Source organism: Chamaea fasciata, unplaced genomic scaffold (genome assembly GCF_029207755.1).
Source record: "Chamaea fasciata isolate MVZ Bird 193981 ecotype frontalis unplaced genomic scaffold, bChaFas1.0.hap1 SCAF_3, whole genome shotgun sequence".
Lineage (NCBI taxonomy): Eukaryota > Metazoa > Chordata > Aves > Passeriformes > Sylviidae > Chamaea > Chamaea fasciata.
The window spans coordinates 99,191,284-99,217,787 of NW_027094088.1; the positions used below are offsets into that span (position 1 = coordinate 99,191,284).

General features: G+C 45.8%; 1 protein-coding gene across 2 annotated transcripts in view; it reads left to right on the forward strand.

The window, feature by feature from the left end:
• The first annotated feature begins 539 nt into the window (after window positions 1-539).
• GRHL1 (grainyhead like transcription factor 1) overlaps window positions 540-26,504 on the forward strand; it is a 41,509-nt gene continuing 15,544 nt past the window's right edge. The window contains exons 1-9 of one of the 2 annotated variants that reach the window (XM_066179913.1): window positions 540-648; window positions 4,204-4,390; window positions 7,377-7,447; window positions 8,943-9,333; window positions 10,102-10,178; window positions 10,978-11,134; window positions 11,600-11,711; window positions 12,677-12,771; window positions 25,082-25,240. In XM_066179913.1, the coding sequence (XP_066036010.1) occupies window positions 629-648; window positions 4,204-4,390; window positions 7,377-7,447; window positions 8,943-9,333; window positions 10,102-10,178; window positions 10,978-11,134; window positions 11,600-11,711; window positions 12,677-12,771; window positions 25,082-25,240 (1,269 nt within the window). In that variant the 5' untranslated portion in view covers window positions 540-628. Of the gene's footprint in view, window positions 649-1,049; window positions 1,162-4,203; window positions 4,391-7,376; window positions 7,448-8,942; window positions 9,334-10,101; window positions 10,179-10,977; window positions 11,135-11,599; window positions 11,712-12,676; window positions 12,772-25,081; window positions 25,241-26,504 lie in introns of those variants that run through there. The other variant, XM_066179912.1, reaches the window with a different exon arrangement.

The following is a 26,504-nucleotide window of genomic DNA, read 5'->3' on the forward strand; positions in this document are numbered from 1 at the left end:
GTCTGAGTTCATCAAGTCCAACCTATGACCAAACAGCACCAGCTAGACCAGAGCACTCAGTGCCACATCCTGTCTTTTCTTAAAAACCGCCAGGACAAGGAGGCCGCCACCTCCCGGGGCACCCCGTTTCAATGTCAAATCGCTCTTTCTGCAAAGAAATTCCTCCTAATGTCCGACCTAAACCTTCCGTGGCGCAGCTTAAGACTATAGTAAAGATAATTCACATGATTGTGGCGAGTTTAGATTTTCCTAAAGTGGGTGCAGTACATGAAAAGAAATAAAGTTCCATGGGAGGGGCGACAAGGATACCACCGTCCTCCTGGTGCAGGGCCGCTCCTGGGCTGTCCCCTGCCTCGCCCGGGGCTCTGTGCCGCCGCCGCCCCGGCCCGCGGAGCCCTCACAGCGCCGGCCCCGCCCCCCAGGCCTCCCGACCAATGGGGGCGCGGCGGCCCCACCCCTCGGGCCGCAGCAGCCAATGGGAAGCTCGGCGCGGTGCGCGTCCACCTGCGGCTGCGGGAGCACCTGAGCGGGCCAGAGGAGCCGACAAAACTCGTCGGAGCGGCGGGTGCGCGGCGCTGCTCCTCCCGACCCGCCCGGCCAGTCCTGCCGCCCGCTGCCTCCGCCAGACATGACACAGGACTACGACAAGTGAGTGAGCCGGGCGGGGGAAGAAGTACCGCGTCCGGTCCGACCGGTGCTGCCGCCCCGCCGAGGGGCTGCGGCGAGAGGGGCTCGCCGCCCGGGGGCCGGGCCGGAGAAGCCGCTCTCGCGGGGTCCGCCCCCCTCGCTCCTCTCTCTCGGAGGAGTACCCGGAGGCTGTGGCGGGGCGGTGCGGAGTGGCGGGGGGAGCGGGGGCTGAGCCCCGGGGAAGGGGGCCCGGCCGTGCAGCGGGGCGACCCCGGCGGCCACCCCGCCCCGCGGGGCGAGCGCCGGGGCTGGGCCGGCTTTGAAACCCGACACCCGCGGCGGGCGTGGGGCCGCCCCCCGCCCCGGCGGGCCGCGCCTTAAATGCGGGCGGCGGCGGCGGCGGCGGCCGCGCCGTCGGGAGGAGCTGCCGGGCCGAGGGAGCCGGGCTGAGCCCCCGCGCCGCTGCCCGGCGGCCGCAGCGGCCCCCATGGACTTCTACGAGGCGCATCCCTCCGGCAAGGTGGACTTCGGCAGGTAAGGGCGGCGAGCTCGGCTGCGGCGACCCCGGAGTAGCCGAAACTGGGTCCTGAAAGAGTTAAACTGAGCTCGAGGTGTGTGTATTCCCTAACTTCGTGGTGTTGAATACGAGACGTCGCCTTCAAGCGGATCCCAGGCTGTGTTTAAGGACTCGGGTCTGTTGCTGCGCTTGTCACCGTGTCCATCCGCTGACGGTGGCCGTGGACACCTAAGTGCCAGAAAATGGGGTAAACTCTGAAGTGATTTGATACCAAGAACCGATTTTAAAATTTCTATACTCTGAATGATAGGTGATTCAAATGCATTCCTTTTCTAGGGAATGTGTAGGATTTTAAACCCAACTTTTTGTTTCAGCATGCTACTTTCTAGGAAGAGCACTCCAGTGCAGCAGCTCACTAACTCATGCGTGTGATTAGGATTTTTCATAGGTGTTTTTATTTCCAGTGACACTTAGTAGAGGGAGCTGTAGCAGTTTGGGTACATGCACTTGGCTTTTCTGGCCCGCAGATGCCAGTGACAGGAGTCCTCGGTGCTGCCTCAGCAGTGGGGGTGTGCCCTGTGCCGGAGCAGGCGCGGCATGGCTGGGCAGCTCGGAGCGTCGCCGGGTAAATTGCAGGGTGAGAGACAGCACGGCTGGTCCTGGGTCAGTGAGGGAAGGAGGAATAGTTTCTGTGGTCTGAACACAGAACATCACAGGCTGGGGAAGCCTCGCAGGCAAAGAGAGGATCTCTGCTTTTTGTAGTATTCCTCTGCTTCCACTGTGGTCATGTGCAAAGTAAAATAAGGAAATTATTAGAACTGCTGTATGAAGCTTAATTTCCTGCCTCTGCTGGATTTCTACTACTCTGTGAGCAGATCAGCATACCAGTTATCTTATAAAACTTAGGGAAAAAGGATGTGTTTGCCTTCTCTTATTAATATGTTCTCATTTTCTTGAAAGAAGCTGTGGTTCTCCTAAAGGAGTGAGTTCTTGCCAAACATTGCGCTTTTCTTGATAATTCCGTAGATAACTTTTTCTGTGCTTTTTTTAGGTGGGTGGGTTACCTGTAGGGCAATGTGCATTGAATTTGGGTGTTTCAGTAATGAAAGACATCACACAAAAATGTATAGATCTTGCATTTGCTAGGTTTCCGGTTAGATGATGCTTTTGTTCTCAGTATTTTTGGTTCTCTGATGATTTTTCCCTTCCCATGTGAGTATTGTGTTGCTGAAGGGAATCAGCTTAGTGGTCTTGTGAGTTCAGCATGGCTGACTTAGCCCTGCAGCTTGGCGGGGATGGATCAAGGGAACTGCACCCAGGTTGCCCATTTGCTATGGATATTTGAGCTTTCTTTTATCATATTGAATAAGAACAGGAGCTTGTACCGTGTCCCTACCGAAAATTCGGCTTTGTCTTCTGTGGGGCGCCTCACATTTGATAGAAAGTAGCTGTCCTCAATACCAGAGGTATCTGCGTTTGGGTGTCTGTATCAGTGTGTACACAAATACCTATGAAGACCTAAAGAAAGGGCTTGGTGCAAGAACTTGTCTCTTTTGTCATTTTTATTTGCTCTTCTCCCAACTACATAATACTGATTTATGGCCTTGAGGTGCTCTTATGAGTGCTGGAAACTCCCACTTGCTTTCAGTGTCTTCAGCTCAGCCATTCTGTCCGATGGCAGCTCAGTGGGGTGACTTGTGTAACTGATAAAGCATTGAATGCGTAATTTGCTTTGCAATCTTTTTGGTAGAAGGTGGTGATAAATGTAGGATACTGCTAAGCTGCTTATAGTGATTAGAGTATTTCACAACTTTCTATTTCACAACTTTTTGTATTTGTGGTATATTTCAGTCTCTGAATGTATCAGGGTAAATAGATGAAAAGAAGGATTCACTGCTAGGAGAAGGATGTGAAGGTGGTGGGGGGCTTTCTGTGGGATTAGTTGGTTTTAAATAATTATTTTTCTATTTTAACTATGGCAAATTCACTAAAAATTTGGTTTTGTTTGGTCAAGTTTGGGATTATTAAGGAAAATAAAAAAGCCTCTCCTTCTCCCCCAGCCCATCTGCAGTAAACTAATGTTAAACTTGCACTGGAAAGAAAATTAAACTGTTTCAAAAGTCAAATTTAAACATTAGCTTGAGCTGACTTAAAAGATAAAGCATATGTTTTACCAATAGAACCAAAAAAATTTTTTTTTTTTTTTTTTTATTTGCCTAGGCTGGCAGGACAACATTTTCTACACATCTTGCTTTTGTCTGTGAACAGAATGTCCAAGACATTTTGGGGTTTATTGGTTCCCAGCAATCTCCAAATGTTCAGACTAAATATAATTTTTTATATACATACTATAGCACAAAGGGAATAACTCAGATTTTTTCCTTTTTCTTCACTCATTCAAGTGAAGAAACACACTCCTTTGAGTGTGTTTCAAATTAGTGTACTGGATTTTTTCAGCAGTAACCAGTCAGTAAGTTGGTTGTTTTGTTTTTTTTCTTCTCTTGACAGAAAAAAACACCGCCAAATTGATTTGAACTCCCCTTTACCAATTTGCCTATATCATCTGTAACTTATCAGTAACTTCTAGGTGGTGTTTTTAGATATATTCTGAGAGTGAAGACGTTTGAAAGCACTGGAGAAAAGAGATGTTTCATTAATACACATTTTCTGGTTCCACATGGCTGGATGCAGTTGTAGCTTGGCAGTATTACATAGGACATACTGGAGGCTTCGTAGGTGGTTGGCTAGAAAGTGAGTAACTCTTTCTGGGTTGGATTCAGAGCATGAGCAGGTCAGTTGTACTCTTACATGGCTTTGTCTTTTTGTAGAGGCTAGTGTAATCCATCTGAGTTTGGCCAAATTAATCCTGATTTACTCTGAGCGTGAGTGAGATCGGAATTAAGTTTCTAGGCTTTTTGTGTTGACTAATCCTTGCGGTACACTGAATCAGAATATGAACCCCATGAAACTGGGGCAGCTAATTTTGGGGGACTTTAGGAATGGTTCTCATGTGTTCTAACAGGTGGCTTTTTTTTATTTCTTCTTTTTTATGATTCAAGTAAAAGACCCGTGTTGGTGCTTCAGAATGACTCACTCTACTCTCAGAGACGTCCTTACACCAATGAAGATGAGGCCTGGAAAACTTTTCTTGAAAATCCCCTCACAGCAGCTACCAAAGCTATGATGAGCATCAATGGGGATGAAGACAGTGCAGCTGCCCTTGGACTGCTCTATGATTACTACAAGGTAGATTGGCGTGGGTTTGCTCTGGTAGCCAGCAGAGCTGGTGTTCCACCTGTGGAAAAGGTGTCATTTGCTAGAGGATTTTACAGAAGCTGTGAACAGATTACAGGGACCTTAAACAATGTGGGGTTTAAATTGAAAAAATTTAAAATTCTCTTGTTCTGAAAATTTGTTTTGTTTTTAGCTCTGTAAGATAAGATCCCTAGATCTTGATGTAAAAGTTAAGAAGCACTTTGCTGCTTTTCAACTTAGGTAGCACTTTTTCTGTTGACCCCAGGTTCTGCAAGAGGCAACGTGTTATAGAAATAGTCATAAAGAATGACACTTTAGGACTATATCCCTGTCTGAATATAAATGTACATGGAGAAAGAAACTCCTTTTGCTCACATGATCCCTATTCTGGTGGACCTTTGGCTTTTGCTGGGGCTTTGTTGTGTTACTTTAGGCTCAGCTTATACGAAGATACAATTACAGGTTTTTGGTCCTATGTGGGGCAGAAGTGTCCACCTGAGTGAGTTGCTGTCTGCATCCATCTAACCCTCAGTGAGCTTTGACTGCTGTAATCTGTTAATCCTTTGATAGCAGTTATTGTCTTCCCCAGTGTTTGTGGTCTTCTTGGGTACATGTGCCTTCTTAGATGCTCACAGCTGAACTGAGCAGTCAGAGAACATTCTGGTCTGCATGGGGTGCTTTTTGCTGAGCTTTTTTCCTGAATACCAAAAGTATAAGCTAGGGTAGTTATCTCTAGCCAGGTCAGTGGAGACCAGCAGGCATTTCCAGGCAGGGAGGGGTCCTGCTTGTGTTGAGACGCCTTATGTGTTATGGTGGCGTGGCTCACCAGGTGGAGATGCCTGTTTTTTCTTTGCTGAGCATGCAGGAAGGCCAGGAGGCTGACTTGGCTCTCCTGCCTGGCCGTGAGTGCAGTTGCCAGCCTCAGTTATGTTCTTCAAGCACTAGGAGAGATTGCCTGATGCAGACAAAACCCTTGCCTGCCCTTTTAAGAGTTGAACATGTCTTACATATCGAAATATTCTTGTAATGCTTAATATGGAGATTAACACTCCACACACACATACGCCAAAATGCCACAGACTCACTGATGTGGATGTTATTCAGCTAGTTTGTGAGAAAACCGCCTTTCTGCTTTGTGCTTGTGCTTTTGGGGAAAAAAAAAAAAGAAACAACAACATGCTTTCACCAGAACAATTTTAATCCACAAGATCAATTTTGATTTCTAAACCTGTAGATCACAAAAAGAATGTTGATGTTGATCCTCCATGCTCGGCAAAGCAGAAGGGATTTGCTGTACATCAATGCCTAATTCAGGGTTTCCTCTTATGTTTGGGTATCAGTGGGTGTACAAAAAAAATTGGTGGAAGAACAGGTGTGCTGCACACTTGGGTAAAGCAGAATGGCTGGAGGTTGAAAGATTTATTGAGGGCTGTTTGTGGAGTAATGTTATAGAGGGATGATGTCAAGGCATTTCTAATACGCCCCTTCTGCATATTGAAGGCAGCTGATGAGATCACCTTCCTATTAAAAAACAAAACAGTAAAACCAAAAAACTTGTTTCCTTCCATTTGACTACTGAGCTTGTGTAACTGTGGTTAATAAGGCCTTATAGGAAACAAATTTTTGTTAAAAATTCTTTTGGGAGTGTTGGCCAAATGCAGCTTGGAAAACCCTTCTTTTTCAATGACTAGATAGTGTTGGCCTCCCAGCAGTCTCCAGCTAGACATTCTCCAAATTTTGCTGGTTACTGTGGGAAATCTAACCGTTCTGGTGTTTCTAGGGATTCCAGGTTATGTGTAAGAACAAGGACGTAGTTTTCAGGCAGGGCTGTGTAGAGAAGAACACTGTTTGTGCCGGTGTGCCCTCAGCCTTCGTGTTTGTGCTGAAGTGGGGGTTCCTCACCCTGGGCCCAGGCTGGCAAATGGAGGCAGGATCTGAACAGGCTTTGGTGAAGGAGAGTGGTGGGAGTTCACTCCTCTGTACACACACCAGAAGATGTTTGCTTTGCTTGTTCAGGAGGCGTGATGAGGGTGACAAAAGTCCTGGGCCTTTTGTGTGGGTTGGCAGGAGAGCTTGTGTGTACTTGCTGTGTGGTTGAGGGGACCTGAGCACCACGGGCTTGTGCCAGCAGCTGCAAGAGCTGTTTGGGTTGCTGGAGTACTGATTATGTGCTCCATGCAAGGAACTGAGCCACCACAGCTCCAAGAGTTCACCTTCTCCTGTGTGCCTTGGCCTTGCAGTGGAGCTGGGAAAATGGCATGTATGTGGGCATTGATTGATGATGTGTTTTCAGGGCAAATGCTGCCTGTGCCATAAAATACAAGGAGCAATACTGAGCTGTCTTAAATCCAGAGTGGTGGTTACCTTTTGTTTATAGAAGGTTTTGTATAGTTTGGGCCAGTGTGTTTTGTGTGGCCATGCACAAATATGAGCTGCAGTATCTCAATATGGTTATTGGACGTGGTGCTCACCAAAGTCCTGATCGCTTAGGAGAAAGGAGAGCCTCAAATGGTCTTAGAGGGAATGGCCTGGAGAGCATGTGTCCTTGGGGAAGTAGCTGTGGAACAGCCTCCTTTCACAAGCTTTGAGCTCATCCAGCAACCTGAACTCTGATAGCCTGCAGAGGAGAGAACCTGCACTGCCAGCAAACCTTGGGAAATCTCCTCTTGGTCCTGCTCACCCCAGTACTGGTGCTCCAGCCATGGATGCCATGGATGGATGGTTTTCTGTACTGCTATTCTCACCACCTGGTGCTGGCAAGAGCTCAGGGCTGACACAGGTGACTGAATTGGCTATATAGGGATCTGTGGGACATCTCCTGGGTCTGGCCTGGCATCCCAAAGCCATGTGAACATGGGTTAAGCTGTAATGCAAATAATGACTGGCATCCAAAGCAAATTCTAATGAGCTTTTTTTTTTTTTTTTTTGTTTTGTATGGGTGGAAGAATTGAATTATAGTATGTCTTAAATTTCCCAGGTTCCAAGGGAGAGGAGATCTTCAACAGCTAAACCTGAGGTAGAACATCCTGAACAAGACCATAGCAAAAGGTATTATTTTTTATTATTGCTTCTCTATTTCCTCCCTTTCCTCCTGCACCATAAAAGCTGCTGAAAGAAAGTAACTTGCTGCACTGTGGTGATGTGCTGGAAGAGAGAAGTTGTTAGCTTTTACTCTGTGCCTCAGATTCCTGTGTTGCCCCAGGAACAGGATGGGAATTGAACCACGGTGTGGAGAGTTGAGGCTCAAACTGCTGCTCAGTGCCATCTATCTGCTTTTAGTGTGCTGGTGTCATATAGTCAGCCTAGCAAAAGCTGCTCTCTAACATTAGGCACAGCCTGGTAGTGCAGGCACCCCCCAGGCTGTGGTCACTGGTGACACTTTCCATTTTTCATGCAGTTACTTCAGTTGCTCTCTGCTGATTTTTGTTCTCAGGCACCAGCAGCATTGCTGTTTGGTGCATGGGCCAGTTGGGAAGGACTTCCAAGTGCTTGTGATTTGGTTTTGTACTGTTTGAGGACTTCCTTTGTATCCTCTGGAACTTCTGTCTTTCTTCCCTTACCTGACTTCCCTCTCTTGTGCCTCCCAAGCAGATGATCTTGATTAGGTGAATATGACAAATGGGAGGTTCACTTAAGCCAGGCTTCCACTCCTAGCATCCTCTTCCTTTGGACAGACTAGAATGCTTTAAGGACCTGAGCTGAGGTTTTGTGGTCTGGCTGAGCTGCTTGAGTGACATGTTGTGAGGAAGAGCAGGCTGGTTCCCAGCCATGTGTTCCCACTGCTCCTCTTGAACCAGATTTGGTCTCACACTGATCCATTGCCAAACAGGGAAAGAAAAGGTGGCTAGTTTTCTGCCAGCCAGGCAAGCTGAACTGGCTCACCCAGGAGGCAGGGGAATGTCAGAATTGGTGTAAAGGAGAGGGTACTTTGTGGGGTGAGAGAAAGGGAGAGCAGCCTGACTTAGTGGCTAGTAGCTATGAGGTCAACTCAGCCACAGATCACAGTGCTGTCCTGGCAGAAATGAGTGTGGTGGGGTGGAGAGTGGCAAGTTATGCAAACCACTCCCAGGAGTCTTGGTGCGGATTTTCTTGGGTTGTGCATGAAACGAAGGGTGTAATTTTCCTATTAGTGCTTTCCGGGTGGTGCACAGTCCTGGGGCAGAGGAGCAGCAGCCGCCTTGCTGTCAGTCCTTCTCGCTCTGCCAAAGAGCAGCTGCGTGGAGCCTGCGTGTGCCAGTGTGTGATGAGAAGTGGTTAGTTTTGGACTGCTGTTTTCCAAGCAGTGGGGATCTAGGCTGTGAACCCTCACTCTTTGCTCCAGGGTAATTCATCTCCAAGGTGGGATGGTTAACAGTGGGAGAGGAGTTATGGGGTTTTTTTAATGAGTTTCTCCGCTTTTCAGGTTAGGATTGAGCTGTTCTGCCCAAGCAGGAGAGTTTGTGTCAGCTGTCCTTGTCCAAAAGGCTGAAAAGCTTTTCTAGCTCTTGTTCAATGAGAAAATAAGCTGTATAATTTATGCCTGGTTTCTTTTTGCCCTTTTAAGGAACAGCATCCCAAACGTGACAGAACAGTCGCTCATTTCCACTGGAGAAAACAGAGTCCAGGTTCTGAAAAATGTGCCTTTCAATATTGTCCTTCCACATACCCCCCAGATGGGCATGGACAAGCGAGGCCACCTCACGACCCCTGACACGACGGTCACCGTTTCCATTGCCACGATGCCCACGCATTCCATCAAAACAGAGACGCAGCCCCACGGCTTTGCCGTGGGCATCCCGCCCAGCGTGTACCACCCTGAGCCGCCCGAGCGCGTGGTGGTCTTTGACAGGAACCTCAACCCCGACCAGTTCACCTCCAACACCCAGCCTCAAAGCTCCCAGAGGCGGACACCAGACTCCACCTTCTCGGAGACTTTCAAGGAGGGTGTGCAAGAGGTACCATGAGAGGCAGTTGCTCTGTATGTGTGTGTGTATGTGTCTTGATCTGGATGGAGAGATCCAGCTCCATCTTTAATTCTTCTTGTTACATGAGCCAGAAATCTGTCCAGTGGCTTAGAAATAGAAGACTTTCTCATAAACATTCATAATTAAAATTTAGTAAATAAAACCTTCACAACATGAAATCATTATCAAAAGCAAATGACTAATCGTACTAGTGACAGAGGCTTTGGCTTGCAGAGTGTTGAAATAGTTATCTCGATCCATAGAGCCAGGTTTTGCAAGAGTTCGGCACTCGGTGGTGCCTTTGCAGGTACCAAACTGAAGTGACTGTATGTAAGCTTCCTTACTGCCAGTTTCTAGGTGTGGTGTGTGTCCATGGAAAACAGCTGGATTATGTAGGGCACTTGAGTGAGAAAATCTGTGGGTTTTGTTTTATGATACCAGCTGAAAATAGCAGCATAACTGTGTTTTGATTTTTAAGCCAAACCTCAAGGAGCTGTGTAGCTATGCCCTTTGATATTTGTCCTCGGGAAAGCATTAAAATTTTGCCTTAAGCTGACTTGGAAGGCTAACGAGATGTTGTGCTTGACACCCAAAAGTTTTGGATTAAAACACTGTTTAAATGTCCTCTTTGTTCAAACCAAAAAATAAGTTATTATCTGGTGAACAATTTGCCTGACGGGAGTTCTGTGGTAAGGACTATCTATTTAATATTGACTTTTCTTGTTGCTACAGTCTTAATTGTTGTTTTGTCTACTCCAGGTTTTCTTTCCTACTGAACTGAATCTCCGAATGGCCAACATGAATTCAGAAGATTATGTTTTTGACAGCATTTCTGGGTAATGATTTAAGGCCCTCATTTTCCCATATCCTCCTATTCTCTTAGTTGTCCATGGACAAGCAGTACAGCTCCTGCCAATTTCCACCAAGTCACAGTTGGATTTTCGGGGGGCCAGTGGATCTCAAACCCACAATTATATCTGCTTATTTGAATTTCACAGTTGAAAATTGTAGCTTTAAAGAAAACAAATACTTCAAGAAAAACTACCTGAAGGATTGGAAATACCACCCAGCTTCACTTAAAGTCCTTGCACCAAATCTGTGTCCCATGGGAAGGTGCAGTGTTGTCTGGGAGTGGTCTGGGAGTTTGCTTCCAGATGTGCCCCCCTCCCTGATCTGCTTGTTTTGCTCTCACTCTGCTGGAAATCTACAGCAGAAATAGGAGAAATAAAACTCATCTGAACTCCAGAGGAGGGGAGCAAATTTGTTGTTCGATTGCAGTTGACCAAGAAGGGCAATGGCCACTGGGTAGCTTATTAGCTTGTGAATTTAATTAAATTGCTAATAGATACTTTTCTGTTCCATGAGAGCAGCTTGCTGCTCACAAGCCTGAATAGGGACCTTCCAGTCTTGCCTGCTGATGTGTCTTAGGATTTAGCTTGCCAAGAACTTTTCTTAAATGTTCATTCATGAAGGAAATGGTTGAAAAAGGGGCTCATCCTGTTTTGCAACTTCTTTGCCTGTTGATGGCTTAATGAGTCAGCTAACGACTTTGGAATTTCTCCAAATTAAATGTGGAAGGTTTAATCAGCTTTCCAGGAAAATGCCTTAGCAATCACTACACTCTTCACTCTATAGGAACAACTTTGAATACACTCTGGAAGCCTCCAAGTCCCTCCGACAGAAGCCTGGGGACAGCACAATGACTTACCTGAATAAAGGTCAATTTTACCCAATCACACTGAAAGAAGTCAGCAGCACTGAAGGAATCCATCACCCCATCAGTAAAGTCCGAGTAAGTGGCAGCACTTGTGGTTTCTTGGGAAGGAGGGTGTGTATGATGGTAACCTTAAACTCTCCCAAAGTGCAGTAATCTAGACCAGAGCATCAGCACAAAGGCCGGCTTACCTGTGCTCTTACGTCAGTGTTCATTCCTTTGCTGTCCATCTACTGCCAGACCAACCCAGCCTGGCTCAGACTGTTAAGAAGTGGTGTCAGCACTTGTGTGAAGGTGATGCAACACCTGGAATGAGATCCTTGAATTCTGGTTAGGAGAGCAGTTCTGCTCAGCTCTGTTTATGACCCAGAAAGTGCTGTTGTCTGCCTTCCTATTTGGCAGCGGTATGCCAGGTATACTGTAGTGCCTCAAGTGGAAAAGCCTAAAGCTCCAAACCAAATGTATTCTCTGGCCTTCGCTTTGTTTCTCTTTCATGTATTTGTTCGTTTGTTTTTTATTTAATCTTCCTCTCTCTTCTTTTAGAGTGTTATTATGGTTGTGTTTGCTGAAGACAAAACAAGGGAAGATCAGCTCAGGCACTGGAAATACTGGCACTCAAGACAGCACACTGCCAAACAAAGATGCATTGACATAGGTAAGGAGCACTCATTGCTGATGTCAAACTTCAGACCTAATTCCTTGGCAAGGTTCAGTTTTCTGCCAAAGCTTTGTTACTTTAAGGAACTTCTGGATCACTCTCTGGTATCCATAGCTTTGCTGAAAGCCCAGAGACGGTTTGTGATTGCTTGGAGCTAATGCTGTAGTTTTTAAGACTCATTAAAGAGGCTATTTTATTGGAGGATTTTGATTGGGGGGTTTAGGGTTTGGTTTTTTTTTTTTTTTTAGGAGATCCAACAGTCTCCTCCAGACAACAGGTTTTTTTAGACTATTCTGATGCTTGTAACTAAATCACAGCTTGTAGTGGCTGTCCTAAATACTGTTTTTCTTCAAAGGACAAGATCCTCATAGAAATACCTCAAGACTAATGATCCTCCTTCCCACAGCTTTGCTCACAGCTCGTCTTTGGTACATGTAAAAAAAGAAAACACTGCAAATTTCCACTTGCCTCCAGACAAGGCTGAGGCTGGCTGGGTTCCAGCCTTCTCTGGCTGAAGACTGGGTTGTACTCCTCGTCCCTTCCTTCTCTGAATCAAAGCAGGGATTAATCACTTGGCACTTAAAGCAGACGCGATGCAAATCTTTGTTTGTTTTTGAAGGAGTTTTATTGAGAGCTTGTGTCCTTGCCGTACAGGGTAGAGTTTCCCGCACATAGCAGGTTGTGGCACAGAACACCTGATATTTAAGATGCCTTTCTCACTGGGTTTTCTAGATTAGAATTTTTGCAAGTCCCATTTTTCTCCTTCCTCCTGTTTGTTGAGGGGTTTTTTTGTGTGTGAGAACCATTTCCAGCCTCTTTAAAGATCCATTCCTAAGGTACAGTTCAGCTTTTTTTGCCCCCAAGGGGCTGCTGAAGAGTTACAGTTTCTGGCTGTTCCATGTGATTAAGGACTCGAGTGCTATCTCCTCTTCCTCTCCCTCATGAACCCTTCTTTCTAACAGCTGACTACAAGGAGAGCTTCAACACCATCAGCAACATCGAGGAGATTGCTTACAATGCCATATCCTTCACCTGGGACATCAACGAGGAAGCAAAGGTATGTGACCACGATTATATTTCCTGTCCTTTTAGCAGATTCAGGGGCGGGGGGAAGGGAAGGGTGTGTGGCTTACCTGGTGATTAGCATGTAACAAGTTTGTTTACTCTCCTACATTAGGCAAAACCTTCTGGCTATTTCCTAAGACGGTTTGCATGTGCAACTGGGAGAGCTTTGCAACTGCTTTAGGGTTCTTGGCAGCAGTGGCTCCCTGAGAGACAAGCAAGCCCTGAGCGTGTCCCAAGTGGATGAGGTGGCACAGGAAGTGTGGTGGAGCGTGTCTGGGCTTGGCACTTAGCACGGCCTCCCTGGGGGTCCCCGTGGGGCAGGGGGCAGCTGCTGGAGAGCTGGGGCTCTAGCCATGGGTTTGTCTTCCACCAGAGAGGGAGCAGCTGCGGCCTCTGAGCTCCCAAAGCATGTGTTGCTTAAACCGCACATCCCAACACCCAGTGACCTATTTCAAACTAGAGCAACCTCCTGGTGAACTCTGGTTTGATCTTTCCTCAGAACTGTGGGTGCTTTTGTAGGTGTGTAAGTACAGGTAGCTTCCCTAGCTAGTAGCTAACTGTGTTTGAGCCACTCTGGCGTCTGGAAAAGGCTTGTGCATCTTCTAGGTTCCAGGAAAGCAGGTCAAGGCAGGGAGCCAACTCAGTTCTAAAGGCATTTCTCCCTGGTTAGTTGCTGGAGTCAAAGTGAAGGAGTTTTCTTTTGAGAATTTCATTACTGCCTGGATTTTCTTTAAAAAATTGGAATGATTTCCATCTGTTTTTGGAGACTGACTGTTTCCTTGGCATACTAGTAACCAGTACCAGAAAGCAGTTCCAGTAGTCACCAGCCTCATGGGTAAAAACACTGATGGCTGCAGAGTGCCATGTCTAGGGAGAGCCTGGCTTGGGGCGACGTGGGAACTCTCAGCAAAGAACACAGGTCCTTCTCTGGAGCTGTGTGTGCTCCTGCTCTGCAGGAAGAGTAAGGGCTGGTGTCACTGCACAGAGCTTGGTGTCACCACAAACGGTGCTCTGTCCTGCACAAGGGCTGTGGAAAAAATGTTGTATGGGTACTGCTGTTAAGTTTCAGCTCTGCGGGAGAAGTTTGGGATGCTTAGTAGACAGCAGTGAGGAGCTGTGTGTATGCTGCTGCTGAAAGTGCTGCTTTGCAGCGTGTGGGGCATCACTTGCGAGGCTGGTGTTGGGTGCCAGGATTTCCTTTTCACCAGATTTGGCTTCAGTCACGTTGAGAGGGCTGGCAGGGAGGGCGTTATCTGCTGGGGGTTGCTAAAAGGCTGACACGATTTCTAAAACATGAAGCTCTTCACTCTGTGAACAAACAGAAGAGCTGTCAAAAGGAGTCAGTAGGTATTATCCTGCTGCCACAGCCAGTCAAACATTTAACAAACCTTGGTGTCTACGAGGTATGCAAAGACTTAGGATTTGCACACAGGTGGACAGGGAGAACAATGAAAGTCCTCAAGGAGCTGGAAGCACTTTCTGCAGCTGCTTCTGCTGGCTGAGCCACTCTGCAGCAGTAGGGATGGGCCACTGACCTAGGAGCAGGGCTCACAGCTGGTACTGAGAACTTTGTGGCTGCTCCAAGGGAAGCCGTTCTTTCCTACCAGGTGGCTATTGTCAAGTTACTCTACAGACCCCTGAATGAATAGTTTCAGGTTACGATGAAATTGCCAATGGCATCTTGGAAAGATCTAAAGATCCTCATGGTGATATTTCACTTTGGGGCTGAACTTCATGGAATGAAGTGGTGTGGGAAACTGTGAGACTGGTTTTTTAGCTACAGAGGCAAATTTGCTTTCAGATTCACAATCTTCGTGTGTAAGATCTGTATTCTGGGAGTCCTGGTTTATATGAACTTTCAGAGGGGACTCTTGATACCAAATGTGCAAGCCTTGACTCTTGGAATCAGATTCATACTAAGACAAAAACACTCTCGACTTCAGTATTTAAAGAATTGGCATTTCTAGCAAGTGCTTCATGTGCTTAAGTGTCTGTTTAACTTCATTTTTCCCCCGAGTGGATGTGTTTTGTCAATGACTGAATTTCTCATCAGAAGAGCTGCAGTTCTTTCTCAACTTCTGTGATCTTATCAGGAGATGTCTGAGCCAATTTCAACAATTTTTATTGCAAGGTTCATTTACCTTGTGTGCTCTTGCTCTCTCTTTTCCTTTCCCTCCCTGCTCCCCAACCCCTGACAGCAGTCTTAAAGTACATGAAGAAAGCAGGGAATAGATAGAGCTGAGTTTCTGATGTTACAGAAATTCCTTCACAGTCATAAATACAGTGTTTTATATTTAATAACATTAGAAGTGCTGCATAGACAGCATGTTTACCTAGCCAGCAAGCCTTGGTCATTAGAAATTTGCTTCCTGAGCCCTGGGGTTACCTAAACCAGAGCCAGGTGATTCTTCTGGGCTTTCTGCTTCTCTTGCTTCCCGCTTGCTTTTGCTTTCACAGTTTGCTGTGGAAATGATTTAGTCCTGTGCAGCCATGTCAGCTGGGAGGTGATGAGGCTCTCTGTCTGGGATTTCTGATGTAGTTACTCATTTGGACACACAGGGTATGTGTCAGATTTAAGGCAGGAATAACATATTATCACAAGGAGTTGCCCTTAGCAGCTCTGGGACCGGGTACTTTCCTTCTTGTGGGGGCATACAGGAATATTGCACCTCTGCCACTGTGTCTGTTCAGGAGGATGTCACCTGCCTGAGAGTGCTTTGTTAGTGCCCTTGGGGCACTAAGGGGGTTTAGTAAACTGCACCTTTGTGGTGAAAAAACATGCTTTTCATACAATACAAGTCGTATGCTCCTTCTGTAGCAAGGAAAATTGTATGGATTTTGCAGCTGTGGATTTGTGGGGTGCAAAAAGGATGTCTGAGATGCCTTCAGTAGCAAGTATTTCCCATTTCCCAGTTGCATTGTGCTGGGAGAGCTGAGAGCAAGGCAGGGCTCTGGTCACTGGACACATTGAACGAGCCTGGCCCTGCACGGCTGGAATTGTCCCACAGCTGCCTATGTTGGTGTGCTGTTCCTGGGCCCTTGGGTGTAGAAACCAAGAGTATTTCATGCATTACAGACACTTCCCACTCTGGACCAGACCCGTGTCCACGGATTTCAGAGCAAATGTGCTTCTCTCTGGCAGCTCCCCTCTGCCCTCTTCTGTTGTTTTGGGACATCACACGAGCTTCTGGAAGCAGCCACTTCACAGCAGAGGCTGGTTTAAGTATTCTCTGACCTTTGCCAGTGTGTTCAAGCTGGAAAAGGGCCCAGGATCCAAAGCCTCCTTGCTCTGAGACACTGAAGAGAGTGAAGGGTGGGGAGGAAGGCCGGACTTGAAAGAGGCAACCTGCCCTGAAGTGGTGCTGTTGAGATTTGAAGGAGAGTGAGGTCAGGATTAGAAAGATTGTCAGGAGACACTGCAGAGTGGGGAAACTGTGATTCAGGTGGGCTTTCAGTGTCTGTATTAGAGGTGAGGTATGATCCCATCCCCTGACAGAGCAGGGAAGGGGAATAGTTGAATGAGGAGACAATCATGCTTTGTGAGAAGAAAAGAGGTGGACTAGAAAATTAGTTGATGAACTGGTGAGTTGTTGAATGGGGTATTTAAGAAAGCCAGTGTAGCTACTCAATCAGGAGCCATCCTGCTTGAGTGGAAGCATGATCCGATGAGTCTGATGAGATGTGTAGCTGATACTCACTTGCATGCAACAGGTGATGCTGGAGTTACCCTGAGGCTTGTGGAGACTTCAAACAGTTTCCCACCCCATGATGGATGTCTGCCGTGGGCAGACAGTCGAGGTGGGGTTCTTCTCCTGCAAAGAAGCTTTTAGATGTCTGAACACAAGCCCGTCATCTTTTGTGTCTATGACTTCATTAGGGACAGGGTGTCTAGAGCTGGAGTGCAACATTCTCTAGAGATGTGTACCACTTCTTGTTGACTGAGCAGGCTTGGCTGTCTTTGAAATGTGGGGATGTTAGAAGTAGGGAATAGGAATTCTTGCAGCCCTTTTTGTGTCTTTGTGCCCATGTCAGTCAGAAGAAGTGATTGTAGATTCAGGTCATGAGTTTTTGAGGCTGGGATCTGTTTCTTCCCAGGTCGGTTCAACATGCCAAGCTCTCCTTTTCTTGTTTGGTACCCAGTAAAGGTCTTTCAATGAAAATTGCCACTGTGTGTGGGGTTAAATGCACATTTCATACTGCTCTTCGTAATGTTGGCTGTTGTCCTGTAATCTCTGCTATGTTACCCGTTAGGCTGTGAAGCAAATTCTGTCCCTTAGCTCTGGCCTGGGGACATGGCCTGCTCTCAGGTCAGTGGCAGTTGAACAATCTGGACGGGTTGGTTTCACCAGGGTTAACTGGCTTTGCTGGATCCTGCTTTGCTCAAATCTTCTCTGAGCTCTTGGCCTGTGGAGAAGGAGGGTTAGGGCCTCTTCTCTGAGCAGGGTGAGTTGTCTGCACAGTGACTGCAAGAGCCTCCCTGTCCGTTTCTGTAGCTCTAACAGAGCACGGATCCTGCCCTTGTGCTGGGGCACCCTTTCTGTGCTTCCCAACGAGTCCCTTCTGAAAAGCAGCATTGCTTCCAGCAGCTCCCAGGGAAGGGCCTCTGGAGGTCTTTGGTCTGGCTTGCTTTAGGCTGGGTAATGGGACTGTAGCCAAAAATGATGTCACTACACATTAAGGGTTCTATTGTCCTCCTACTCCTTTCCCCAGAAAAAAAAAAGGCATTGTAAACCAGAGCTCTGTGTGAAAAGACCCCTTCTACTAGAAGGGAATAAATACACGGAGAGAGTGTAACAGGCATTTTGAGGTCAAGAATATCATGACAGAGCTTTTTGCTGCCTTTTCATCAAAGGGAAGATGCTGTGGTGTCTCTTAAATGATACTCTGGATGACAGAACAATTAAACAGTGCTTTTTTATTACTTTTTTTTTTATTGTCCAAGAAGAGTGGAATGGTCCTAATATTATGGTAATTTGTATCTAATTTGGGATAGCCTTTCAAAATAGCAAATTAGTCAATGAGGGTGGTCTTCTTGGCAGATCCTTCCATGTGTTGGCAAGATTACTTTGTTTAAAGAAGTTCAGTTTTTGGAGAGGGTGGATCTCTTGCTACAACTTGAAGTGAGGCTGGGTGGTACGCTACTGATTTATTTTAAGAGTTTATTCTAGCCTAATCCTCCCTTGCTGTTCACTATAGGAAGAATTTCAACTTTTTTGATTGATGAATATTGCATACATTTATATGGATGCCATTGTAATGAAGCAGCAGTCATATGCCTCATTAAAGAAGGTGTTGCCACCTTCAGCAGCATTGAAGAGGTACAGGTTTGACTAGTTGGAAATGAAACTATGAAATGTGATGAGTCAAACATACTTAAACGAAAGAGATTGCTGTGAAGCCAAGGCTGCAGACCACAAATACTTAGGCACAGGAACACACACAGCCTTTGGAGCAGTGACATAGGAAAGTCATAGCAAGTATTGCTTACCTGCCTCTTAACACTGACCTCTCCCTACTCTGTCCTGGGTTTTCTGGAAAACAAGCATATGCCACCCTTGACTTTAAGCACTGCCAACTAGAAGCAAGTTTTCAATTCAGTATTTTTTCTGAACTTGGTGTCCTTCCTAAGCCTCCGCCATTGTCTGGTCTTCCAAGTACCAGATCACAGGGTGTTTCCCAAAGCTGAAAGGAAAATCTCTTGACATTAGCTTTTCTATAGAGAAAACTAGGAGGTTTTTTTTTTTTCCTTTTCCCTATTCCTTTTTTACCTGATGGCAACTCTTTCTTTTCCGCAATTTTTGTGCCTTTGTAGACTTAATTCTCCGTTTTGTGTTTTGTCTGTTTCAACTTTCGTCATTATTTTTGGAGACTTGTGGTGTTGTTGTGGGGCGGGAGGAGGTGCATTGGGGTTTGTTTTTTTTTGTGTTTGGTTTTTTGGGGTTTTTTTTTGGTTGGCTTGTTTGTATGTTTGGTTGGGTTTTTTTCAATATATTGTCACTGTTTTTGCCAAACTGCTCTTTTTACTGTCTTTCCAACCAACCTAACAAAAACTGGCCCAGCAGCTTTGTCTTAACAAAGCGTGGGGTGGGAGGAAGGATCAGTAGGACTGGGAACCATTATCCCCAGGTTTCCCAGGTGTTCTGAGCAGTGACATTCCTATATTTCCTTGCCTCAGAACAGATTGGAATAACAATCAGCATTGCTCTTTGTGAGCAGGAATATGTATTTTCCTTTCATTACCATTCGTTTTTGTTTTCTTGATGGAGTAAACTTGCTGGGAGGATGTTCTTTATCTGGAGGTGGATGGTATTTCCCACTTGTCATTCCTTGACGTGGTGTGGGACCCATGGTGGCCTCTGTGTCAGTCACCCAAATTGGGAGTGGTAGGTCTGAATGCAAACTAACTCCCCTGGGCTGCAGGCAGGATGGTTCTGGGTCTGCCTGAGTGGAGCTGGAGTGGATGCAGCCCTATCACCCATTTTCCAGACAAGCCTTTTTTGGAGCATCCGATCCCAAAGGCAGGAGGCGGCTGAGGAGCCCACAGGTGCATGAATTGCCCAATTTTATCTCTTTCCTGGCTCACCTCCTGCTGATGCAAAACCTGTGGTGCATGTGGGAGGTGGAGAAATGAATGTGAGAGCAGTAAGATTAGCCACCTCTCAGGTGATCTTACCAAAGTGTGGGTTTGGGGTTTTTTTTTCTTTTAAATACAGAAGAGTCTTCCCAGCACTGCTTTCTTAGGACATGCCTTCGTGGATGTGTGCAGGCAGACCTGTGCTTGCCCTGCCTGCACTCGAAGCTGCTTGGCTCTTACCCAGAGCCAATCTTGGGAGCCACGTACACACATTGGCACAAGGTAGTGCCCAGGCTGACAACTCTGCCTCTTGGAAGGGCTTGGAACTCTCCTGGTGTACTTCATAAGGCTTTTGGACTGGAGATGTTTGGTATCCAGCCAGCTTGCAGCATACAGGAAACATATAGGGGCAAATCTTTAGAAAACACTTTTTGTTTTCTCTTTCCTGTTTACATTTGTCCAAGCCTTTAGAGAAACCATATGATTTCAGCTATCAGCATTGAAATTGCAAACTTCGAGCTGCTGGTTAACTTTTCTTTATGGGAGGGGAAGACACTGCCTTTGTGTGAGGAAAATGGTCTCCAGACCCACTGGAATCCCTTTGCCTACTGTATTTTGGGCATAACATTGAAACTATTCAGCCAAGGCCAAGAAAAGAAGTATCCAGCTGCATTCCCTGGAAGGAAGCTCGTTGCAGCTTAACCTGTCTCTGGTTGTTGTGTTGTAGTCTCCAGACTCTGTATTCTGTACAAACACAGTCATCCAAAATAAAAAACATCCTGACAATTTTAAGTTGAATATAACATAGACTGAATATAACACAGCGTGGAATGTCTCCTATGAAGACAGGCTGAAGAGTTGGGGTTTTACACCCTAAAGAAGGGATGGCTCTGGAGAGACCTTAGAACACCTTCCAGTACCAAAAGGAGGTCTAAAAGAAAACTGTTGAGGGACTTTTTACAAGGGCTTATAGTGATACAGGACAAGGGTGAATGGCTTCAAACTGACAGATTGAGATTTGGTAGTAGGAGAAAATTCTTCACTGTGAGGGTGCTAAGGCACTGGAACAGCCTGCCCAGAGAAGCTGTGGATGCCTTGTCCCTGGAAGTGTTTAAGGCCAGGCTGGATGGGATTTTGAGCCTTCTGGTCTGGTGAAATGTGTCCCTTCCCATAACAGGCAGAGCTGGACTAGATGATCTTTAAGGTCCCTTCCAACCCAAACTGTTCTGTGGTTAAAATGTGAGGATTTTGCGTACTGGTGTGAGAAAAGAGCTAAAGTTTTTATCTGAATTCTCAATAGGGAAAGAAATATCCAATAGACTTGGATTGTTGAGTTATGTCTAAATCCTTTGGACACAGAAGTATAGAGGATCATAAATAGGAGGAAATAATGCCATTTACCTGCCTTCTCTTGAAATGAAATCTATGGTGATCAGCCTGGAAAATCCCAAGTCTGCCTATGTAGGTCCTTATCCAGAAGGATGTACAAGACTCTGCAGGATAGTGTTATCCATGCCTGTGTTTGCTCTGACTGGTCAGAGTTCATGGTGTGCTAACACAATTGTTCCCCATTGCCTGTGGCAGCCCTGGCTGCCATGGATGAGAACCTACACTGCTCCTTTCCAACTGGGCAGATGAGCCTGCACGAGGTGACATTTTGTCTAAAGCTGCGGCATATGTAGCCTTTGGACTCATCAGAATTGCTAGTGCTTTTTGTGTGACAAAAGAGTACGGTGTCCAAGATAAACTGAGGAGAAGAGATCTGGGTAGGCTTGCATTTAAAAAAGGCATCTTTCATCTCGCTGACAGAGAGGTTCCTGCAGCGCTTTGATTGCCCTTTAATTATGTCTGTTTTTCCTGGTTTGTTTGAAAGGCAGATCTTGTTAAAAAAAGGTGCTGTGTGGAAAGAACTTGGCTGTCTCTGCTGCCCTTCCTTGAGGGCACCCAGCAGAGCTGTCGGATTAATTTTTCTTTCTGCATTATTAAAATGGATGATTGTTTCTCGTGGATTTGAATGTAGGCATGGTGTGTTCCTCCCACCTTAGGTGAGGAGGGGCATGAGGGGCTGGATGGTTAAAGCAGACAGAGAAGTCATGAGGTATGACTTCTTCCCACGCTAACTTTCAGCATGATCCCAGAGGAGGTGCTTTAATCCTTCTGCCTTCAGTCTTTTGTTGTGGGCTGCCCCAAAGGCTGCAGGAAACCCAGGATGGTGTGGAGGAGACTTGAGAGTGCCAGGTGTGGGAGGTTAGCAGTTTGTAGCAGCTCACAGTTTTCATGCTGTTTGATTTTATCTGAGATGCCACCATTGTGGAGCCGTTTGCCTCAATGAGTATCTCAGCTTTTGTTAAAAGGAGTTAGGAAGAGCATGGAAAAAATGAACAGAAGAAAAAGGGAAAATAAAGCCCGTCTTTGGTTAGAGAGAAAAGCCTGGATATATGATAGCCTAGGTACATGTAGTCAAATATAGACTAGAGGCTCAACTGCCAGGCAAGCAAAATAACTCAAGAACAGGTTTCTAATCCCTTTACAAATCTCAGTTTTAAAGAAAGTCAGCGTAACTTTTGAGGGTTTGACTCATGTTTGTAAGTGCCCAGGCTTGACAGTGCGCTATTTTTAAGTGCTGTCTTTATGTTAAATCTTGGGAGGTGAGATGAAAATGTTGGGTTTTTTTAAGTAACAACAAATCTTAATATAGCTGAGAATGCGGAACTGCCCTTAGAAAAATAGGTTGGACACATAAAAAGGAATCTTGCTCAGCAGGCTGAAGATGCAGAGCAACTTCTGCGGTTACGTTTTTCTTTCTTCTGGCAATTTTGGGGTGGGGACATAGCTGATGCAGTCACTTGGCCTAACATTTCATTTCTAATGTAAGTCAGATATTCCTGTACATAAAGAACCTGGCTGAAATTGTCTTAGCCCAAACTGGAAAAGCTGTTTGCTACAATTCTGTTTTGTGAAACTTGAGGCAACCTGAAGTTGCTCAAAAATAGGAGTTACAGGATGGGTAGGGAGAAGTAGATGCTCCTTTTGAACTGAAATGGTTTAGTACAAACAGGAGAAGACAGGCTGGCTCTCTTGCTTCAGAGACGTGATTAGGTTTTAGTTGTCATCTCCTGCCTAGAGTTCTGAAGATTTAAATGGCATGAAAATGAAGTCAGCTGCTTAAAGCCAAAGCTAATCAAATGAGGAGACTCTAAAGTAGGAGGATAATCTTTGTCATCTGACAGGCAGTCCTAAATTCCCACGAGATACCTGTGCAACTCTGCTGTAGTAACATGTGTCTGTTGTGCTGAGACCAACTCTCATACCTTCAGCCCAGTGGGCTTTGTGTGGCTAGTAAGCCATAAAAACTGAAAACATGAACTTGGAGTCTCAGAAGAGAAGTGACACCATGTGCTAGAGAACTGCTGAATGATGCTGCACACTGAATCTCCTGATGTCCAGTGGTGTGAAACTCATTTGAGGGGTTTCACGGAAATTTCGACGTGGTGGTGGACCTGCTGATATGGCTGCTTGGGCAAGTTTTTCTTAAAGAATGCAGTCATTTTTTCCTACAGAAATGAGTTGAGTGAATATTCAGTGTAGGTTAATTTAAAATTAAAATTTAAAATGTAAAAATATGCAAACACCAGAGTTGAGGGTCTTTTAAAAAGCAAAACCCCTGCTCAGGGAGTGCAATTATTCAGGCTGTGCACACATCTGATTACTAAGCTCCCAAGGTGGTGAGAGCAGCTCTTCAAACTCCTTGAAGCTTTCCCCCAGGGTGTACCAGCACTGCAGGCAAAATGCCCTTGTAAAGCCAAAGGTAGCAAAAAGGGAAGTGGGGTAGATAAGAGCAGGCAAAGCTGTCCTTTGGGTTAGTCTGGGGAAGACTGCAAACAGCTTATTTTAAAATAATTTTCCTGACTGTGATTTGAGATGTATGTAATGCTTTCACAAAAAGTTGTCTTGGAACAATGCAGGTGTGGGATGCTGGGACACATAGGCTGGAGGGTGAACAGGCACTGACCACCAGCTCACCTTGCATCCTGTGCATGTCCCTGGCTTGACTCCCTGCAGAGGCAGCAGTGCAGATCAGGGGCCGGGGCTCTGCTGATGTTGCTGTGCTGGCCTGGGTTGGGTGGTGTTTCACACATTCCATGTCCCTTGGCACAGAAGGACTTGGTGGGGACATTGGAATTGGAATCTCTGGGATGGTGTGTGCACACGAGGGAATAGGGGGGCTGTTTGCCGTGCTGCAGGGGCTGCAGGAAGCAGCATGTGAATCCCAAGTATTCAGACAAGTTATTATGAGAGAAGTCCCTCACCTCTGCACTCTTTTTCCTCCCTGCCGTGGCTTTTTATACAACTGTATTACACATGGCAGGGAGAAAACCAGTGGTTATAAGCTATCACCAGATCAGGGTTTTACATTTCCATTTCCCATCGTTGTTAAAACTGGTAAAGGATGTTGCAGAACCTGTGTGAAAGGACCTTGATAAGCAGCACTTAGCAAAGCCAAAGCCTGTAGCTTTCTGGAGCCTGTGTGAGCCTCTGCAGCTCCGGGAGGTGGCACCAGCTCACTGCCGAGACTCAAGCAGCGCTGCTGGAAGCACCACCTAAGTGAGCCATCGGGTCCTGGGATGGTGCTCCTGCAAAATCTCTGGGAAGGTGCTTCTGGCTCCCAAGGCTTTGATTGCATTTTAAAGCAGTGCTTTCCCAGCCTTTATTCTTCAGGCAGAGAGGAGGGAAGCCGTTGCAGGTCTTGGTGGCTCATGAATTCTTGGTAGTTTATCCTTACAGCTCCTGAGATGTGCCAGTAATAGGCATTGTGTCTGCAGAAAAGCCTGGCACACTGCAAGCCCATTATCTAGATACAAAGTACTCTGGTCTATGTGCTCATATCCACTTAAGGATATTTCTTTATTCTGTTAAACAGCCTTGGACTTGTTCTCTGGTTGTGTGTGATTTGTGTTTTTGAGAGGGTTTTTTTGTTGTTTTTTAAGCAGTTGTGAAAATGAAATTAGGTATGTTCAAACATGCAATTAATTTTCCCTGTAATTAATTTTTTGTAAGAATAATGGAAATGTTTCTCTTACCCTTTCCATCTGAATGTTAACAGGGTATTGCAGGTCTTACTAAGGAATATTCAAAGTAGTGTTCAACTTATTGTAAAGCCCAGAAACCTTCACTGGAATAATGGTGTTATTTCTGTGTTTAAAGATTACATGGTGCCTAATATTTTTTAAAAGCTTTTAATAGCCTGTAGAAAAAACCTCAACCAAATACTTTCCAGCATAAGTTGTGTTCATGCAAAACTCACGGAAAGATTTAACTTCCCCAGAGTAACATAATTTTTTTGGAACATGGTTGTCTTCTTGCCAAGATGCTACTAAACACTGAGCAGGGAGGATTGATTGTAGGAGCATTCCTTTTGCTAAAAGTTTGATGGTGACATCTGAGAGTTCTTGGGTGGAAAATGGGCGGAGTCTTCCTTAAGTTTGGAGAGTTTGTTGAAATCTGTTTTGGACAAGGTGGCTTTGTCCCCCCAGTGGCTTATGTAAAGACTTAAGAACGTTATATTGCTTCTTGGGGATTTTACCAGATGTCTCAGAAGAAAGAAGGTGCTGCTTGTAGTGGCAAAGACCAGCATTTGGGCCTTAGCACTCCCCAAGTATCCCTTGCTCAGTGGTCAGCCAGGACTGTGTGTGTCACTACTGACAGCTGCTGCTTTCCTCTTCTGCAGGTTTTCATTTCTGTCAACTGCCTCAGCACAGATTTTTCCTCTCAGAAGGGAGTTAAAGGTCTGCCCCTGAATCTTCAGATTGACACTTACAGCTACAATAACAGGAGTAACAAACCTGTCCACAGAGCCTACTGCCAAATTAAAGTCTTCTGCGACAAGGTAGGTTTGGATCCATGTGCCAATGACTGTTTTGGAAGGCTGCTCCACAGTTTGGCAGCTTTCTTTTTTTTTTTCTTTTTTTTTTTCTTTTTTTTTTTTTTCCTTAATTGTGTCACTTGCTATTTTGGCTCCCTGAAGAGTCCTGTCTGTGTTTAGCCTTTGCAAGGAAAAAATTTCAACCCTTTCTACTTGGCTCATAGATGTTATGATGACCTCAAATAAATTTGCTGCTCTCAAAATGCTGCAGTGCTAAGTTTCCTGAGCATTGACTTTAGAGAAAGGTCAGTCAGTGGCAGACTGACACTGGGAAGAGCCTTCAGCAGGAGAAATCACTGGAGGCTTCTGTAGGCTTGTCTTTTTGCCCAAATTCTGTTGTGTTGGTCCTTTTAAATTTCTTTGTGTTTTCATACTGCATTTGTTACAAAAACCCCCGAACCAATAGCTTGCAGAGCTTGTGAACAAAAGATGTACCACCGTGAGATACAGCAGCATAAAAAGCCCATTTGCAAGCTGGATGGGTGCTGTAATTTGACTGCTCTGCCTAATGCATTTAGCACACAGAATTAATGCATTTCCCAAAGCCAGTATTCAGCAGAAGCTGTGAAAGAAACAGAAGAAGCTGAGCTGAAAGCAGCTGTAAAAACTTAACTGAGTTTGCAAAGAAAGGAAATTTCCCAGTCTTCATAACCTGTAGGAACAGGTTATGCCTGCCCAAGCAGTCTTTTGAAGGTCCAGGGCAAGTAATGTGTAATATTATTTCCAGAGTGACCAAGATTGTTGTAGGCTGTGATAAATTCTTCCTGGACTTTCCAGTCCTTTTGATTGCTGTGAACCATGTTGACTTCCTATTTTCTGATATCCTGCTTGATTTGGGCCTTTTATTCTTTGAATCCAAACTCATCTTCATAGGGCAGGCTCTTTCAGGTGATACCTCAAGTGCCTCTCCATGCAGCTGCAGGGCTGAGGCAGGTCTGTAACTCCCCTCTCTGTGCTGTGCTGGCTTTGCCAGACTGCTGTGTGATCTTGCCTGGTGTTCCCTAGGACACGGACACAAAGATTCATCTCATGCACTGTTGTTCTGTCTCTGTTTACTTCCCAAAATATGTGGTGCCCTCTGCACTGTGCTCCTGCTGTAGCATCTCATTAACTCACCGTGCCACATTCTGTTGTCCATCTACAGGCTTTAAATGGGTCCATCTGCATTCCTGCACACCTGGGAGAGCTGCCTGTGGCTGCTCCTGTTGTGATACTTTCTGCAAAGAAT